The 20,491-nt window shown below is 39.4% G+C and overlaps 1 protein-coding gene across 2 annotated transcripts in view; it reads left to right on the forward strand.

The window, feature by feature from the left end:
- ETFDH (electron transfer flavoprotein dehydrogenase) overlaps positions 1 to 20,491 on the forward strand; it is an 80,591-nt gene that overhangs the window by 26,148 nt on the left and 33,952 nt on the right. For both annotated transcript variants that reach the window (XM_033941428.1, XM_033941419.1), the window contains exons 4-7: positions 5,558 to 5,639; positions 8,240 to 8,358; positions 9,762 to 9,839; positions 10,591 to 10,737. In XM_033941428.1, coding sequence (XP_033797319.1) covers positions 5,558 to 5,639; positions 8,240 to 8,358; positions 9,762 to 9,839; positions 10,591 to 10,737 — 426 coding nt within the window. The remainder of the gene's footprint in view (positions 1 to 5,557; positions 5,640 to 8,239; positions 8,359 to 9,761; positions 9,840 to 10,590; positions 10,738 to 20,491) is intronic.

Below are 20,491 nucleotides of genomic sequence, written 5' to 3' on the forward strand. Positions count from 1 at the left end.
AATGCTGCCAAGAAAGACAAAAATCTAAATTACAAAGGATCCAGAATATGGTTTTTGCCGGACTTTGCCAAAAACACAGCAAATAAAAGAAAGAGACTATTAGACATGAGACCTCAACTAAAAGAAAAAGGTTTTAAATACGGATTATATTATCCGGCAAAAATGAGAGTATCATCAGGAGATAAATCTTTGTATTTTGAGGACCCAGAAAAACTTAAAGCCTTTCTTTCAAAATCAGAACCTATGTCATTTTAAAATTAAATATCAAGATTGGTTTTGATGATATTGTGAACAATTATAAAAATATGAGATATTGAAATACCGAAGAAAGAAAAACATGAACTAAAGAAAAGACAATTAAAATATAAAGAGAGAAAGTATAAGATATAGGATAAGAAAAATAATAATACTATACTAAATACATGTTTAAGATAGAAATTTATGATGTTAAACTACAATACTATGGAAATATAAATTAAAAATTGAAGAATGGATAAAGATTCGTTAATGAAATGTTAGAAAATACTAAAAATATTAAAGGTTAATATAGATAGTTTGAAGGGGATACTGATTGAATATTAGTTGCCTAGAGGGGAGGGGAATGTTCGGGTTACAGTTCCAATGTGTGTTCTTAAGCAGTCATTATATTGGGTGGGAAAGGGAGGGAAAAAGATGGTATTCATTAGAATGATTAAAGAGAAATTAAATAAGGGATTGGATACTTCAAGGGTAAATATGTGTGTCATAAAAAATAATTTTTGGATTTTAAATATAAAAGAAAAAGGGAGAAAGATTATACTGATAAGTTTTAAAATATATAATGTCTTTTAAGATATATTCTATTAATGTCAATGGCCTGAATCATGTAATCAAAAGAAAAAAGGTATTAGCATTTTTAAAAAAGCAAAATGCGGATATTTACTGTCTGCAGGAGACCCATCTCAACACAAAAGAATCACAGAAACTAATGGGTGGGTGGGTAAAAGAATGTTTTTTTGCTCCAGCAGAGGGTAAAAAAGCAGGGGTAGCAATTCTTATAAATAAAAAATGTATGGCCAATATTAAGGTAATAAATTCAGACCCACATGGAAGATGGATACATGTTGATATAGGTATGGGAAATAATGCCCTGACGTTGTTTAATATATATGCCCCAAATTCGAATCAATCAGAATTTTTTAAAAAATTACAGAATATGATATTACCACTGGCTGCTTCTAATTTAGTGGTGGCTGGAGATTTTAATGCTGTAATGGATCCATTATTGGATAAAAAAACCAAGTAAAAGTATAAAATCATTAGGATTAGATAATCTGGCTCAATCATGTGATTTAAAGGATATATGGCGTATTCTTCATTTTAATGATCAGGAGTTTTCATTTTGTTCACAGGTTCATAAATCATTTTCAAGAATAGATTATATTTTTGTTTCAACAAATGTAGTGCAACAGGTGATTAAAGCTTCCATAGATCCTATTATTATTTCGGATCATGCGGGAATATGGATAGAATTACAACTCGATAAATTAGAAAAGGGTAGACCTCTTTGGAGATTTGATAATGCACTGCTTGTGGATGATAAATTTTTGGAAAATTTTAAAACACAAATTAACGATTTCTTTCAAATGAACTTAGTGGAGGATACATCTATTGAGAATGTATGGGATGCATTTAAAGCAACCATGAGGTGAAATATTATATCATATTCAGCTTTTATTAGGAAACAGAACAAAATTCAATATATAGAATTAGAAAAAGAAATCAAAATATTAGAAGCTAAATTGATAAACAAATGGGAAAATGAGATATTGCAAGCTCTTTTGAAAGCAAAAGGTAAATATAATGAATTATCTTCAAAAATGATAAGAAGAGATTTGTTTTCCAAACAAGCAGTGTATTATGGAAATTCAAATAAGGCGGGGAGATTATTGGCAAATTATCTTAAAGCAAAAAAAAGGAAAACTAATGTTAATGGGATAAAAGATGATAATGGTACAATAACAAATCAAACAGATATAATTTTAAAACAATTTCTAAAATTTTATAAAGATCTATATTCCTCCGAGCCTTATTTGGAGAAACAAAAAGATGGTAAAAATTTTTTAGATTTAATTAATGGTCCTAAGGTTCCTGATCATATAAAACGAAGTTTAGATGAACCTATATCGTTAAAAGAATTAGAAACAGCATTGAGATCTCTTAGAGTTGGATCCGCTCCAGGTGGTGATGGTTATACAGTAGAATTTTATAAAACATTTCAAAATATCCTTTCCCCACATTTACTAAATTTATATCAATCACAACTTATAAAAGGTGATATTAAAGGTACTATGGCTGAATCAATAATAATAGTTCTGCCTAAGCCAAATAAAGATCCTACTTTGGTTTCGAACTACAGGCCTATATCATTAATAAATGTGGATAATAAAATTTTGGCTTTGAGATTAGCCAAAGCTCTCCCATATATTATAGATATGCATCAGACGGGTTTCGTTGCTAAAAGACACTCCTCTAATAACTCTAGATTATTGTTTCATATGTTAAATTTATCAAAAAAAATAGATGAACCAACTTTTACAGTTTCCTTGGATGCAGAAAAAGCGTTTGATAGGGTAGAATGGAATTTTATGTATCAGGCTTTAGAATGGTTTGGTATAGGTTCTGGATTTATACAAATGGTAAAAACTTTGTATAGCTTCCCGATTGCAAGATTAAATATTAATAATAAGATATCTGATGGATTTCAATTGCAGAGGGGAGTTAGACAGGGTTGTCCTTTATCTCCTTTGTTATTTGATGTTATATTAGAACCCTTATTGTTAGCAATACAGCAAACGGGGGAGATACAGGGTATTCCATATTCAGATATGGAATATAAAATTTCGGCTTATGCTGATGATATTTTGCTTTATTTGAGAAATCCAGAATCTACCTTATCTTCTTTATTAAAACTAATTGATAAGTTTGGTAAATTTTCAGGTTATAAAATTAATTGGAATAAATCTGAAATTATACCCTTAAATGTTCATTGTGTAAAAGGACTATTTAAAGATTTTCCGTTCATATGGAAGGAAGAAGGTTTTAAATATCTTGGCATTCAAGTTAAAAATACAATTGAAGATACCGTAAAAGAAAATGAAAAATTTGTATTAAAAAAAGTTACGGAGTTGTGTGAGCAATGGAACCCCTTACATATTTCTTGGTGGGGGAGAGTTCAAACTATTAAAATGATGATCTTGCCTGTAGTTTGCTACCAAATGAGTATGATACCTATTTATTTTCAGGGATCCTTTTATAAAAAGCTTAATAGCATTTTAACGAAATTTCTTTGGCTTGGTAGAACACCTAGAATAGCTTTAGTAACTTTGCAAAAATCAATCAAGGAGGGAGGGGTAAATTTTCCAAATTTTTATAGGTACCATCAAGCCTATATTCTACGTCAGGGTATGTATTGGATCCTCCCAGAACTTATAGATAATGCACCAGATTGGTTATATTTGGAATGGCGCCTTATGTTTCCCCTAAATTTAGTTCACCTTCCAAGTATTAACATGCCTAGAAGATACAGAGAAAATAAAATTTTAATGGATACTTGGAAAACGTTGAGATTTATAAGTAAACTAACACCCATCCCAATAAACAAATCAACTAATCAATCTTTATGGATAAACTCCAAGATCAAAATTGGCGGAGCTCAAATCCTTTGGAAGAACTGGATTATTGCAGGCATTAGATCTTTAGATGACGTTATTTCAGAGGGTAAACTGCTGGATTTTTCACAATTGCAACATAGATTTGGTCTTAATAAAACACAAAGTTTTAAATGGTTGCAATTGAAGCAGGCCATTCAGGTTGGGTTCCCTGAATGGAAAACATTGAATAATCAATATAGTTTAAAGTTCTTATGTTTTAAAGCAGACTTCCTAGGACATCAAGCCGCATTGTGGTATAAATTAATATCTGGATATTTGAATAAAAAACCAAAAAATGGTCTAAGAGATATTTGGAGCATTGAGATTAAGCATCAAATTAATGCATCTCAATGGCCACTAATTTGGTCTTGGAGAATGAAATGTACAGTGTCAGCATCTATGAGACAAACTTGGTTCTTTTTATTACATAGAGCTTTTTGGACCCCTACACGTTTGCAAAAATTAGACAGTTCTAAGTCCAATAAATGCTGGCACTGTAATCTGGAACCAGGGACACTAGATCACTTATTATATCATTGTCCCTACATTAAAATTTTTTGGAATTCAATTTGGCCACAAATTAATAAATTGATGGAAAATCATATAGCAATATCATATGATACAGTATTATTTGGAATGATGATGAGGAAAAAAAGTCAAATTTCACCAGAAAATAACAAGCTTTTATTAATTATGACAGGGGTTGCCATTCAGCATATAACCAATAATTGGAAGAATTATAATAACCTAAATTATACATTTTGGTGGAATACAATATGTCATATATTTAAAATGGAAAGAACAATAGCAATACAAAGAGGGACATATACTAAATTTATAAAAATATGGGGGCCATTGACAAAATACTGTAATGAATAAATTGCAGGATTTTTCTTCTTCTTTCTTTTAAATATCTTTTTTGTGACACACATAGAGGGGGGGTAATGAAAATAATTTTTACATAATATGTTATAATAGGTTATACAATATGTAATGTATGAATGAAAATTAATAGAAGGGTGGGGGGAGGGAGAGGGGGAAAAATTTATTTAGATTATGATGTATTAGATATAAAAGTGATATTGTGTATTCATCAATTGTACTTTAGTATTTTGTACACTTTATGTAAAATTTGAAAATAAAAAATAATAAGGAAAAAAAACAACACATAATTGTACTTTATGGAAGGATCTCTCACAAGTTTCCTATTATAAATGGTGGCATTTACTAAGTTTGTCATATAGATATGAATGTTATAATGCTAAAAGGTCTAATATTACTGTTAAATTTAATAAGAAATGGTAAGCATTGAAAACTTTCTTCTTATTACCGCAGGGGTAACCTTTCCTATGTTGTATAATGTCACTTCTCTAGTTTGATTTGTTATCCTTCTATGTATTAGTCTGTTATATGTTATAAATAAACGAAGACTAAAAAAAGGAGTGAGGAGGATGTGCTGAGTGAAGCTGGACCCTGCTATGCCTGCCAGAGACTACCTATAGCAGAAAGTTCAAGTTTAAAAATTGTAAAACTATAAAAGTCTTTTATACTATGGAAACTAGCTAAGTAAAGTTTCCTCTTTTAAGATCTAAACTCTACATAAAAAGCAATCTACAATTTAGCTTTTATCCCCAAAATTATCAAAACTCAGAGCAAAATAATATATACATACCCAGAGAAATGTTCTCTCCTTTCCGCTAGAAAGAGAAATGTCCTCTTCTCTCAGAAAGAATGTTTACATTGGACTATTTCTTTCTCTGTATAGATTATTTTTAGGGGACTGCTACAAACAGACCCTTTGAAGCTAATACAGCCGTCCCACTTTTTACATAGACTGTCTGTCTTTCTCTTCTGTGCTTCCCTAGGCTCCCCTTCACACTCCTGTGACAGAAGACAAGTTTGGGATTTTGACAAAGAATTATCGGATTCCTGTGCCAATTCTTCCAGGTACGGCCTGGCAAGAGATTGGACTGCCTGCCAGAAAGACTGGGACAAAGCCCCTTACAACATAGTAGATGATGGCAGCAAAGACCAGCTGGCTCATCCATTCTGACCAATTTTTCCAGTCCATACTGCCAAGGACATAGCCCAGCTGCCAGCCATAAAATCTTGACTGCTTGGAGAATCACTGCTTTTCCAAGTCAGTTTTTGTTGTCTTTTCTTTGCTTCTCTGTCATCCCACATCCTGACACCCAAATCCCTTCTTATTACAATCTAAGAGACTAATGCAATAAAGTGTGGAAGATTGGAGGCCTACTTGCTCCTTCCCTTCGCTTCCATCTTGGAAAATGGCAGCACCTCTCCATGCCATGCACCCTGCACACAAGGCACAAAGTCAGTCTATTAAGGGTTAGCAGACTGATCCCAAACTTTGCACCTTAAGATGAATGATGTGAGGTTAATGCTGCCATTTTGTAAGATGGAGCTATGGGAGCAGGAACAAATGAACATCACTTCTACCTCCCATTTTCTTAAGGGGGAAGGGAGTCAGGATCTTCTAGATCAGTGGTCCCCAACCCTGTCCTGCAGGACCACCAGGCCAATCGGGTTTTCAGGATAGCCCTAATGAATATGCATGGGGCCGATATGTATGCCTGTCACTTCCATTATATGCAAATCTCTCTCATGCATATTCATTCGGGCTAGCCTGAAAACCTGATAGGCCTGGTGGTCCTCCAGGACAGGGTTGGAGACCACTGTTCTAGATCACTACTGAGTTTATTCAGGGTGTTATGGGGATGGAGAATAGGAAGGTTTTCCTTGGGTTGGAGAGTGGGGTTAGAGGAGTCTCAGGGGTATTGGGGTTGGGGGAGACTCAGGAGTCCATCAGGATTATCTTTTTTCTAATTTCTCCCTTCTGTCAGTGCATGGGTTAATCCCCGCTCATGCACTCACAGGAAGGAGACACTTTCAGCAAACAGTTGAAACAGCAGAGTTGAAGAGATCCTGGAGAACTAGGTTTAGTTCCGCTGCATCTCATTGTGACCTTGGGCAAGTCACTTAACCTTCCATTGCCCCAGGTACACAAACTTAGATTTTGAGCCCTCTAGGGACAGAGAAAGTATCTGTATATAATGTATACAGTGCTGTGTACATGTAGTAGCACTAGCAAAATAATTAGTAATAGTATGTTACTGCTGCGGTGTGTGCTGCTGTTTCTAACTACCATTTAATTAGGGCTGCACATTTAGCACATTCTTAACATGATTAGCATGTTAAAATATTAAATCACATTAATAATTTTAATGCGTTAATTGCATTTCCCCTCCCCTTCTCCCTGGTGGCCCTCTAAACTTGCATGGAAACCTGCAACCCCAGCCCTACGAGTCCACCTTTTTCTTTATCCCCTCTTGGACCCCCTCCTCTAGTTTTCAAAGTCCTATTCTTTGCCAACAGCAGCATCACTAATTTGCTGCCTGGGCTGACCAATAGCTTTTCCCCAGCCAGGGCCTTTCCCTCCAATGCATCTTCCTTTTTATAGCAGGTCCTGGTTGAGAAAAGGCTCTGGGTCAGCCCAGGCAGCAAGTTTAGCACTGTGGCTGTTGCTGCTGGCACAAAATAGAATTTTGAAAGCTGAAAGTGAGAGGAGGGGGGATGAAGGAAAAGGTGCTGGACTTGTTAGGGGGAGGAGGCTGGCTGAGGAAGAGGTGCTGTACTCGGAGGGGAGAGGCAGAAGAAGAGGTGCTAGATTCTGAGGGTAAAGAGGAAAAGATGCTGGGCTCCAGGGGGGAGAAGTAGGGGCAGAGGGAGAGGTGTAGGACTGAGGGGGAGCAAAGAGAGAGGCATTGGTCAGGGTTGTAGAGGGAGAAGTGGTGGACCTGTTGGAATGGGACATGAAGAGAGAGTGAAATGCAGGACTATGAGGAGGCTGGAGATGGGAAGCTAAGACTTTGAGAGGGGAAAGTGAGTAAGAGAGAGAGAGAGTTGCTGAACTGTGGGGGATGCAGGGAAATAAAATTATTTTATTTTTAGCAATTGAAATATGTCACTTTTGAGAATGTACATCTATCTATTTATTGCACTGTACAGAAGGAAATGTGAGGGTGGCGTAATGTGCGATTAATCGTATGACTAAACATTTTAATCCATGTACAGCCCTACTTTTAAAACAACTGTAATTTGCATACTATTTGCTTTTGCATGAGCCTTGCATTTAGAAGCTGTGCACCAAGGGTTAGCATATGACTCTAATGCAAGTTTACTGCGTGGACCCCTAAGTTTGTACCTGAGGCAATGGAGGGATAACCAAAGTCACAAGGAGTGACATTGGAATCTGAACCCTCCACTGCTCTTAACTAATAGCGTAACTTCTTTTTTATATTATTGCTTTGCTGCTATTATCTATATTTTCCACTTTTAGATTTTTTGTTAAAATCAGTTTTTGGCTCCAATTACTCTTTAGTTTATGCGTAACATTTAAATCCAGGTGGTATGAATGATCCTTCCTTTTTTTCCCACAATGTTTCAACATCTCCAAGAGGAGAATACTGATTGAACATATACTGAGAATTATGTCAAATTTTTGAACTTGTGCATTGTAATCTTAGGACTTCCAATGAATAATCATGGAAACTATATTGTGCGGCTGGGATACCTGGTGAGCTGGCTAGGGGAACAAGCGGAAGCCCTCGGGGTTGAGGTCTATCCGGGCTACGCTGCTGCTGAGGTAGGCAAATTTGCTTAATTTCTCCAAACAAGTTCTTTTTGGTTTTTCTTCATGTTAAAGGAAATATTTAAAGCAAACATTGAAACTATGGCTTTTGAACCCATGCCTTTTTGTAGATCAGTAATACCTGAAAACTTTTACATCTCTGAAAACAAACTTAAAATCTGTTATGATTGGGACAGTTATAAGCCAAATCAGAGTCATGAGGAAAAGATGTCAATCACTCAGCCATAGAATGTTCAGGTTACACTTTATTAATAGTAGCACTATGGGCTCCTTTTACAAAGCCGCGTTAGCAATTTAATGTGCGTAATAGCGCGCGCTAAACTGCCGGCCGTGTTAGCCGCTACCGCTTCCTCTTGAGCAGGCGGTAGTTTTTCGGCTAGCGCAGGGGTTAGCGCGTGATAAAAAGTCGCGTGCGATAAAGCCGCTAACGCAGCTTCATAAAAGGAGCCCTATGTAGACTCGACATTGACAGTGTTTCGGCAAAACTACCTTTATCAAGAGTCGGGTATGGAATGATCCTCTGATTGATAGTCCTTTCATAAAATACTCAGACACAAACTACTTCAGGACAACTGTTGAGATTAAAGAGATTGTGTTCTTTGCAAAGTCATTTTAAAATACAAGCAAGAGTTTTGCTTGCTATGTTTCAAGCTCGAGGTTACCACAGAGAGGTGGGAGGCGAAAGGCAGTGCTGTGAATCGTAAGCTGTCTTCTTTTCCTCAGAAATCCTGTCACTGCTGATAGGCCGTCTGGTAATTTCAGGCTTGAAACAGAGCAAGCATAACTCTTGCTTGTGTTTTAAAATGACTTTGCAAAGAACACAATCTCTTTAATCTTAACAGTTGTCCTGAAGCGTAGTTTGTGTCTCAGTATTTTATGAGAGAACTCTTGAAAAAGGTAGTTTTGCCAAAACACTGTCGGTGTCAAGTCTACATAGTGCTATTATCAATAAAGTGTATCCTGAACATTCCACAGCTGAGTGATTGACATCTTTTCCTCACGACTCCTTGATTTGGCTTGCTACTCTCATTGTAGAGGCCTTTTGAGCTTTTCCTCCAGTGGGACAGTTATAAACCAAAGTGCCACCTGAAAGGAATTGTACTCAGTGTGTTAGAGAAAAAGCCTGGCAGTCATTTGTGTGACTCTTTTGTTCTTTTTATTTACACGAAGCATCGAAAGTATGTATTTGAGATGAGGTGGAGGAAATGGAACAATTTATATGCTTCCAGTGGTACTGGACGTATTTACTGCTGGTCAAGTATTCTTGCTGCAAAAAATTAATTAATTAATTAAGATTTTCTAAGTATGAAGAACAGCAGCAAGTGAGCAATAGAGAGAAATTAAGTCATTTTGTGAATTTGTTTCTAGAATAGGTAAAGGAAATGTTTTGTTTTTAGGTCCTTTTTCATGAAGATGGCAGTGTGAAGGGGATCGCCACTAATGATGTGGGCATCAGTAAGGACGGGTCACCAAAGGTATGTAAGTTTTTGTTATGACAGTGTTTTAGCTTTGTATACCAGGTCATCAACCAAATAAGGAGCTTGACTCAGTTAACAATGATTTAAAAAAAAAAAAAGAGAGAGATGAAAAGAAGAAACAAAGTCAGGAGAAATATTAATGTTATAAATGCAAACTTTTTCATATTAATTTTCAAAACATTAATGGATGAGGGCATGGTAAAAGTTCTCCTAAAGGCATTGGATATACATTACATCTAGATTTTGGTGCCTCAATGAAATTATAAAAATTCATAATTGACTCCTCTAAGACTAAACTATAAGTGGGAAGTAAGTAAACTCAAGAAGAGAGCTCTCTGCATTATTAATTTAGACTTACAGATTATCCCTGGTTGGATATTGAGATAGTTGATACTAAAGACATGGCTGCATTCTGGCCCTGCCTCACACATGGCCAGTGGATACTGGGACAAAAGATGGACTCTTGGGGGGCAGGTATTCATGTTTGAAAATCACTTGAAAAACAGACCAAATCTAGGGACCTGATGTTGTTACTTAGATGTACATGTTTTTGAAAGTTTAGCTCAGTGATGTAATTCTGTAATATCCATCAGGTTTATGTACTGCTACTTTAAAAGCTTCTGTAAGCAGTATTGTTTATGAACATAATAGGTTTAGTGTTGGAGGGGGTGGGAGCCTGTGCGTGATTGGCTTTAGCAAAATGTTTGATAATGTAGCTTGTAATGACTACCTCTTTTGTTCTTCCCAGGCAACATTTGAAAGGGGATTGGAGCTGCATGGCAAAGTAACTATTTTTGCAGAAGGCTGCCATGGACATCTCGCAAAGCAACTGTACAGGAAATTTAATCTGAGGGAGAAATGTGAACCCCAAAGCTATGCTATTGGTCTGAAAGAGGTATCCTTGCTTTCTTTGCTGAAGACAGAACTGTTAAACCAAAATGAAAATCCCTGTTAAATGGTTCCATTGCAATTTTTTTTTCCCAATAAGGCAGCTGCCTCCTAGAAAACACTTCCTTTGTCAAGCAGGCATGTCATGAGACCACCAAGCATTATGGCTGAATGAGGATCCCCTCCAGGTCCTCTGGGATCCCACAGGGACTCCCTCCAGACTCACAAGGATCTGGTGGGGATGGGTCATCTATGTTCGGGGCTCCCATGGAGATGGTGCCTTTCTCTGGTGCACTCCCTTCTTCTTTTCAGGCTGCCAGCAGAGTTCCTTCCTCCACCTTCAGAGTAAGTCCTCAGCTGACATAACTTGAGGGTCCTCAACAGCTGGAGTATTTATATTTACATTAGAGTCACTGGCAGAGACCCATTTACAAAGTATGCTTCCCAATTAATTTTTCCAAATTAATAAAGTGTTTTTACTATTTGTAAATGGGTCTCTACCAGAGCCTTTAGTTCAGTAGCATAATTAAATGAAATAACTACTTCTGAAGATTATGGGGATGGGCAGGGATGGAAGAGATTACTTGCGGGGACAGACCTTTAGTGCAAAAGATATTGCAGGTTGACAAGGTGAAGAAAATGTGACTGAATGAGTGTGACTTTGGTTTGCAGCCGATTTGTTGGTGGCAATAATGGACCCACTGGAGTCCTTAGACTCTGTATTGAGGCACCTGGAAGACTGCAACCGCAGGCCTTTGATGTTTTTGTGGGAATCCTCTGGTATTCAGGTTGCAGGAAGGTTTGAGAGGTACGAAGAAGAATTTCCCTTGTATTCGGCAGAGGGATCTCTGACGTACATAGGGACGTAGCTACCATTGCGTGAGCCCGGCAAAATGCCTAGGACCATTGAACCCTCCCTTACACACACCAAGGTTCGGTATCTCCCCATCCCTTGTGCTCAGCAATTTAACCGCCTGCTGGGTCCTCCATTGCTACAATGTCAGAGATGACACTAAAGGCTGCCTCTCTGGCTGGCTGGACCTATCCTTTGCCACGTCCCACCATGCTGGTGCAACTTCCTGTGGGCAGGATGTGGCAGAGGAAAGGCCCCACCAGCCAGAGAAGCAGCCTTTAGTGCTGTCTCTGATGCTGCAGCTATGGAGGACCTGGCAGGGGTGGAGGGGGAGCCACATCTCGGTCCTCTTGCCTAGGGCCCATTGAGTCCCAGGTATGCTACTGGTACTTAGGGTTTGCAGTATCCTGAGATCTGGGCCAAATATATAAGAGAAATATTGCACCAATACTTTGGGATGGGAGAGGGGTAATGAGGAATCCAGGAGGAGTTTCAAGTTATTTTTTTGGGGAGGAGAGTACAATTTGCCAAAATGATTTTTGTACCCAAATAGCTATATTTATTTCAGTGCTGGGCAAAATGGTAGAAACTATGTGACTGGCTAGGTTGAAGGCAACAAGTAGCTCTCTTCTTTTGTACCATAACCATTTCTATTGATATAGTCCATGTTAGATGCCATTGACTCATATTCGAGTTCTAGCGACTTGATAAACATCATCAAGTTTTCCTGGTAGAATACAGAAGTAGATTTCCTGGTCTTTCTTCTGCGGAATATAAATTTGATGTTGTCGTACCAAACATGATCCCCACACTTCCAACACTGCCCATCTGCTGCTGCCCAGATGGGTAGTACATCGTTAATTTGATATCTCTGCTGAAACCTTGGGAGGCCCTGCTGGTAGTGAAACGACGACGGCATAGCTTTCAGCTTCTCAGATGAGCTCAAGCCCAGTGGCACCACAAGCCCCCATGTACCATGCATCACCCTAACTTATAAATCACAGTATCCTTATCTCAATCACCCCCACATGTGCCCTCACTCCTGCATACCTTACTTAAGACCCCTTCCCCCATACCACTTATACAGTGGTACCTTGGATTACGAGCATAATCCGTTCCAGGAGCATGCTCGTAATCCAAAATGCTCGTTTATCAAAGCGAGTTTCCCCATAGAAAATAATGGAAACTCGCTTTGATGCATTCCCCCCCCCCCCCCCTGATAACTGGCATTGTTCCCCCCCCCCCCCCCCCGCTCGCAAAGGCCCCCTCGCTCCAACCGGCACCCTTCCCTGCGCAAACTGGCCCTCCCGCCCGAACAACTTAATCTTAACCCCCCCCCCCCTTGTCTGGCACCAGCACACAGGCACAGATCGTGCCGGTGCCTAGAAGATCTTCCGGCTTCTGCCTGCCTTGAGCATGCATCTGCGCATGCTCAAGGACTTCTAATTCTCCCTCTCACCGAGAATTTCGACGAGAGGGAGAATTAGAAGTCCTTGAGCATGCGCAGATGCATGCTCAAGGCAGGCAGAAGCCGGAAGATCTTCTAGGCACCGGCACGATCTGTGCCTGCGTACCGGTGCCAGACGGGGGGGGGGGGGGTAAGTTTAAGTTGTTCGTGCGGGGGGGCCATTCGCGCGGGGGGGTGCCGGTTGGAGTGAGGGGGGCCTTTGCGAGTGGGGGGGAGCGATGCCGGTTATCAGGGGGGTGCTCGCAAATCGAGTCAACACTTGGTTTGCGAATGAAAAGTTTGCTGAGTGTTTTGCTCATCTTGCAAAACACTCGCAAACCGGGTTACTCGCAAACCGAGGTTTGACTGTACTTCACATCACCAAAGCAATCATCAATGCACTACGTAATCAAGGCATCAATGACATTCAGAAAGGTCCCATGTTTTCAAAAATTTATTCTCTGACTGCCTGCACTTGTCGCTGACATTATTTCTATCTGTATAACTCAAGTACCTGATTACAGAATAGAATAAGAAGTGGCTTCTCCTTCATTCACTGTATCAAAAGACATGCTTTTGTTACAAATAATATTCATGCACCAGAGCCCAGGAAAAAGCTTTTCCTCATATCCAAGAAATACACCCCTGGTTTCTTTTCAATTCTGGTCTTTAAAGGAACCACTGGACGATTCCATTCCTTCTCCCAATATTGTTTGATTGATGGGTATTAAATGGTGAGATCCTAGCAAGGACTGTAGCAGAAAGTGACTTGGGGGTGATTATTAGCGAAGACATAAAGATTGCCAATCAAGTGGAGAAAGCTTCATCCAGGGCTAGATAAATCATGGGCTGTATCCGTAGAAGTTTCATCAGCCTTAAACCCGAGGTCATAATGCCGTTGTACAGATCCATGGTGAGACCCCATCTGAAATACAGTGGTGCCTCGCATAACGGACGCCTCGCACAGCGAACGCTGCGCACAACGAACTTTATGTCTTGATTCGTACAACGAACTTCGTTTCACACAACGAAGTCGCCCGAGCTGCATCCTTCCGCGCAGGCACTGCGCTTAACTGCCCTCTCTCCGCCTGGCTCCCTCTTGCCCCCCCGACTCCCCGACACGATCGGGGCAAGAGGGAGCCCAAGCCCTCTTGCCCCCCCCGACTCCCCGACACGATCGGGGCAAGAGGGAGCTCAAGCCCTCTTGCCCCCCCGACTCCCCGACACGATCGGGGCAAGAGGGAGCCCAAGCCCTCTTGCCCCCCCGACTCCCCGACACGATCGGGGCAAGAGGGAGCCCAAGCCCTCTTGCCCCCCCGACTCCCCGACACGATCGGGCCAGGAGGGAGCCCAAGTCCTCCTGGCCACGGCGACCCCCTAACCCCACCCTGCACTACATTACGGGCAGGAGGGATCCCAGGCCCTCCTGCCCTCGACGCAAACCCCCCTCCCCCCAACGACCGCCCCCCCCAAGAACCTCCGACCGCTCCCCAGCCGACCCGCGACCCCCCTGGCCGACCCCACGACACCCCCAACCCCCTTCCCCGTACTTTTCTGTAGTTGGCCGGACAGACAGGAGCCAAACCCAGCCTGTCCGGCAGGCAGCCAACGACGGAACGAGGCCGGATTGGCCCATCCGTCCCAAAGCTCCGCCCTACTGGTGGGGCCTAAGGCGCCTGGGCCAATCAGAATAGGCCCGGGAGCCTTAGGTCCCTCCTGGGGCGGGGCCTGAGGCACATGGGCCCAACCCGACCATGTGCCTCAAGGCCCTGCCCCCAGGAGGGACCTAAGGCTCCCGGGCCTATTCTGATTGGCCCAGGCGCCTTAGGCCCCACCAGTAGGCGGAGCTTTGGGACGGATGGGCCAATCCGCCTCATTCTCCGTCGTTGGCTGCCTGCCGGACAGGCGGGTTTGGCTCCCGTCTGTCCGGCCAACTACAGAAAGGTACGGGGAAGGGGGTTGGGGGTGTCGTGGGGGTCGGCCAGGGGGGTCGCGGGTCGGCTGGGGGGGCGGTCGGAGGTTCTTGGGGGGGGGCGGTCGTTGGGGGGGGGGGGGGGTTTGCGTCGAGGGCAGGAGGGCCTGGGATCCCTCCTGCCCGTAATGTAGTGCAGGGTGGGGTTAGGGGGTCGCCGTGGCCAGGAGGACTTGGGCTCCCTCCTGGCCCGATATTGTCGGGGAGTTGGGGAATCGGCGGGGCAAGAGGGCTTGGGCTCCCTCTTGCCCCGATCGGTGTCGGGGGGTCGGGGGGGGCAAGAGGGCTTGGGCTCCCTCTTGCCCCGATCGTGTTGGGGAGTCGGGGGGGGGCAAGAGGGCTTGGGCTCCCTCTTGCCCCGATCGTGTCGGGGATGTCGGGGGGCAAGAGGGCTTGGGCTCCCTCTTGCCCCGATCGTGTCGGGGAGTCGGGGGGGGGGCAAGAGGGCTTGGGCTCCCTCTTGCCCCGATCGTGTCGGGGAGTCGGGGGGGCAAGAGGGCTTGGGGCTCCCTCTTGCCCCGATCGTGTCGGGGAGTCGGGGGGCAAGAGGGCTTGGGCTCCCTCTTGCCCCGATCGTGTCGGGGGTGCCAGGGACCACACGGAGTCACCCACCGTACCACCCGATTCGGGTAAGCGCAGGTATCGGTGGGTGGCTTATTTGCGGGGGGGGTGCCTTATTTTACATTTTTTTCTAAAAAGGGGGGGGCTGTCTTATTTGATGGCCCTGCCTTATCATCGGGGAAACACGGTAGAAAAAAAAAAAAAAAATGAACAGTTAAGTCCCAGTTTTTGCCGCTGAGACTCTGCCCTCTCTCACTGTAAAATTAGACTCTACTTAGTCTGTCTTTAAATTTAAAAAATGTGTGTTGTTTTAAAAAACAATTATGTTTTTAGATGTATCTAAATAAAAATAATAACCAAAAATTTATCTTTTTTTATGTCATCTTAGCATATTTTATGCTGCAGAACGAATTATTTTTTTTTACATGTATTCTTATGGGAAAACGCGTTTCACATAACGAACGTTTCGCATAACAAACTTGCTCCTGGAACCAATTAAGTTCGTTGTGTGAGGCACCACTGTACTGTACAATTCTGGAGGCCGCATTATCAAAAAGATGTGCGGAGAGTTGAGTCGGTTCAGCGAATGGCCACCAGGATGGTCTCAGGACTCAAGGATCTCCCGTATGAGGAACGACTGGATAAGTTGCAGCTGTACTCACTTGAGGAACACAGAGAGAGGGGAGACATGATCGAGACGTTCAAATATGTCACGGGGCGTATCAAGGTGGAAGAGGATCTCTTTTTCCTTAAAGGACCCACGGCAACAAGAGGGCATCCGTTGAAAATCAGGGGTGGGAAATTTCATGGCGACACCAGAAAATATTTCTTCACCGAAAGGGTGGTTGACCGCTGGAATAATCTTCCACAACAGGTAATTGAGGCCAGCAGCATGCCAGATTTTAAGAAAAGATGGGATTGGCATGTGGGATCTCTTCATGGAGGTAGTTAGGAGGTGGGCCATTAGTGTGGGCAGACTAGATGGGCAGTGGCCCTTTTCTGCCGTCATTTTCTATGTTTCTATCTATGTTTCTATTACTGGGCGATTCCATTCCTCCTCCCAATATTATTTGATTGATGGGTATTCCCATATACAAATGTGCCCTATCTAGACGTTTTGTCCCTTAGTATGTCTAACTTTTATGACCATTCTCAAATATAAAGGTGTCCACGTTAAAAATGCACAAAAGAAAGCTTTTCAGGGGGCGTGGCTTGGACACGCATGAAGAAAGTCGTGTAATTGAAGAGCTCCATTAAAAAGACCTTGAAAGATTAAATAAATTGAATGAAAACGGAAGAAATATTAAAATTTCACTGGTCCTATGAATAATAAAGAAGAAAAAAGGATGGCAACTGGTAAACAGAATAAAAACGACTTCGCTGTATCAGGAAGTAGCAAAAGGGCAAAACCGGAGCAGGAGAGCAGTTTAAAACTGACAGACACAGAAGTTATGAAAGAGTTAAAAGAAATTAAAGAAATGCTTTCTATTATTACTAAAAAAGTTACCGATTTAACAGAAGAGGTTTCAAATATAAATAAGAAGATGGATGTGCTTGAATTGAAATCTAACAACTTAGAAGAAAGAATGCTGACAGTTGAAGAGGAAATCTGTTATAGCCAAGCAGACAGGAAAAAAATTGAAATACTTATTAAAGACCTGGAAGATTTTTCGAATCGTGAACGAAGAAGTAACATCCGTCTGATTGGCTTGCCGGAAGGAGCAGAATTAGGAAATCCTGTCACCTTCATTGAAAAATTACTTCCCAAGCTACTTCCTTTACAAACGAAATTTCCCATAGAAATAGAAAGAGCACATAGAGTGCCTTTAAAAAGAGCAGTAAACCAGCAAGGACCAAGACCTTTTATTTTTAAACTATTGCGACACCAACAGGCCATAGAAATATTACAACTGGCCAAGAAAAATAAAGGTTTGAAGTATCAGGATGCTTTTATACATCTAGTGCCGGATTTCGCAAAAAATACAGCTGTAAAAAGAAAGAAATTATTGGATTTAAGACCAAAGCTGAGAGAATTAGGAGCGAAGTTTGGATTGGTATACCCTGCTACTATGAAAGTGACAATTGGAAACAAAACTTTATCTTTCAATGATCCAGAGAAATTAGAAAAATTTATTCAAAACCAGGAAGTACCAATGTCTTCTTAAATTGTTTATCATATTTTAGTTCCTATATATAGATAACTGAATATAGTTAAATAACTAATTGATAAAAAGGTATTTTAAATTGATTTGGAAAAACTATATAGAATGTAATATATTCAAATCAATTCAAATATTCTACACTAACGATATTCAAAAATGGAATTCAAATGAAATCAAAATTCCAAAAAAAAAAAAAAAAACAAAAAAAAAAAAAAAAACTTCTATTAAGGGAATAAGTGAATGTTTTAAACATGAACTAAGTTTATTAAAGGAAGATATGAATGTATTAAAGGAAAATATAATATAATATTAAAGAATGAATTTATAAGGAAAGATGTTTAGGAACATTCAATATTAATTAATAATTTTCAGATAAATGATTTTCATTTTTAGAAAAATAGAAAATATTTGAAAGACTACTTTATAATTTTATAATTTTAATTAATTTAATACAATATAAAGTAAAGATCTTCCTCCATGGAGGGATGCGCAGTGAGGGTGCATCTCGAACATATATAACACTAGATACAGAGGAGAGAATAAAGACTCAGATTCCCAGATGTCAAAGCGAGGGAACTACATGTGATGGACAGAGCAGACACCGGAACTATAAAGAAAGACTTTTGTATAACCGTTGAACTTATGGACAGATCTTGTTGTTGCATCGTATTGATCATATAAAGAGAAGAACTACATACATTGGAAAAAGAAGAAAAGAAGAGAAAATGAAAATTCAAAACGGAATAGAAAACTACAATCAAGAATAAAGATGGACTGAGATATACTTGAAGGAAATGAGTTTGTATTGAAATTATTCTCTCTTCTGGATTCAACTAACATAAAAGTAAAAGAAATATATATGTGAAATCGAGATGTGCTTTTACGGTGGGTTCCTCCATAGGAGGGGAATTTTTTGATCATAAAATACTTAATTATATATCATTGAATTCCCATATTATTTAAAATAAAACAAATAAGGGATTATTTATTGATATATATTTATTACAAAAATAACAATTTAGATAAATTAACAATATAATATGCTTTGAATATTATATATATATATATATATGTGTGTAACATGGCTAAATTATATTATATTTCATTTAAATAACAAATGTTTTAATTTATAGAATACAATAAGAACAGGTCTTATGGAGTGCTTTATTATCGACTTAGGATGCGTGTTACCAAGTATACACAATTTTTAATTAAAAGGGAGGGTGGGGTGGGGGATGGGAATAGGAAGAGGGGAAAATTAATAATTAAATCTAGAATAATTAAAGAAAAGTGCAGATATCTGATCAAAATTTTATTATTAAGAAGATATTTTATTTTACTCAAATTATTAAATGACAATTAAAATTTTTTCCATTAACGTCAATGGTCTGAATCACCCAGTAAAAAGAAAAAAAATGTTAGGTTTCCTTCACAAGCAAAATGCGGATATCTATTTCATGCAAGAGACACATCTTACAGGGAATGAATCTAATAAACTAATTGGGGGATGGGTATCTAAATGTTTTTTTGCTCCTGCCTTAGGGAAAAAGGCAGGAGTAGCCATACTTATTAATAAGAAATGTACTGCTGATTTTAAACTTATAAAAATTGATCCATTAGGAAGATGGGTACATATCAAAATGATAATGGGAAATACAACCCTGGACTTATTTAATTTATATGCTCCTAATTCAAATCAAATGGAGTTTTTTAAAAAAATTCAACAGATATTACTACCATTGGCTACTTCAAATTTGATAGTAGCTGGAGATTTCAATGCTGTTATGGATCCTATTTTGGATAAGAAACCTAGTAAAATTATAAAATCATTAGGGCTAGAAAATTTGATACAATCTTGTGATTTGGTAGATATATGGCGTATTCTTCATTTTAATGATCAGGAATATTCTTTTTGTTCTCAGGTCCATAAATCATTTTCAAGAATTGATTATATATTTGTTTCTAGTAATTTAGCACAAAAAGTTATGAAAGCAGTTATTGATCCTATTATAATTTCTGATCATGCTGGTGTGTGGATTGATCTAAAAAATGATATAAAAACAAATTTTACATCAATTTGGAAATATGATAATGCCTTACTTGCTGATGAAAATTTTGTAACAGACCTAAAAGTAAAGATGAAAGAGTTTTTTCAAATTAATAGCACAGACAATATGAATATTGAAATTATATGGGATGCTTGTAAAGCTACAATGAGAGGAAACATTATATCATATTCGGCTTTTATGAAAAAACAGCTTAAAAAACAATTTATGGAATTAGAGGAAGAAATTAAATCATTAGAAAAAAAATTAATTATTAAATGGGAAAATGTAGTATTACAAAAACTATTAAAAGTTAAAATTAAATATAATGAACTCTCTTCACAATTTGTTAGAAAAGAAATGTTCTGTCAGCAATTTAGATATTATGGAAACTCAAATAAAGCTGGAAAAATGTTGGCAAATTTTCTTAAAGCAAAAAAAAGAAAAACTAAAATTATTGCAATAAAAGATACAAAAGGTAATACACACACCAGCACTAAAGATATTGTAAAACAATTTCTTGATTTTTATAAGAGTCTATATACTTCAGATTCTTGTGAAAATAAAGAACAAGATGGCTTAGAGTTTTTAAATTCAATTATTGGACCAAATATTCCAGAACATATAAAAGGAAGTTTAGAAGAACATATATCATTAAAAGAAATAGAACTAGCATTGAAATCTCTTAGAGTTGGATCCGCTCCAGGTGGAGATGGATATA

This window comes from Geotrypetes seraphini, chromosome 1 (genome assembly GCF_902459505.1).
Source record: "Geotrypetes seraphini chromosome 1, aGeoSer1.1, whole genome shotgun sequence".
In the NCBI taxonomy this organism is placed as follows: Eukaryota; Metazoa; Chordata; class Amphibia; order Gymnophiona; family Dermophiidae; genus Geotrypetes; species Geotrypetes seraphini.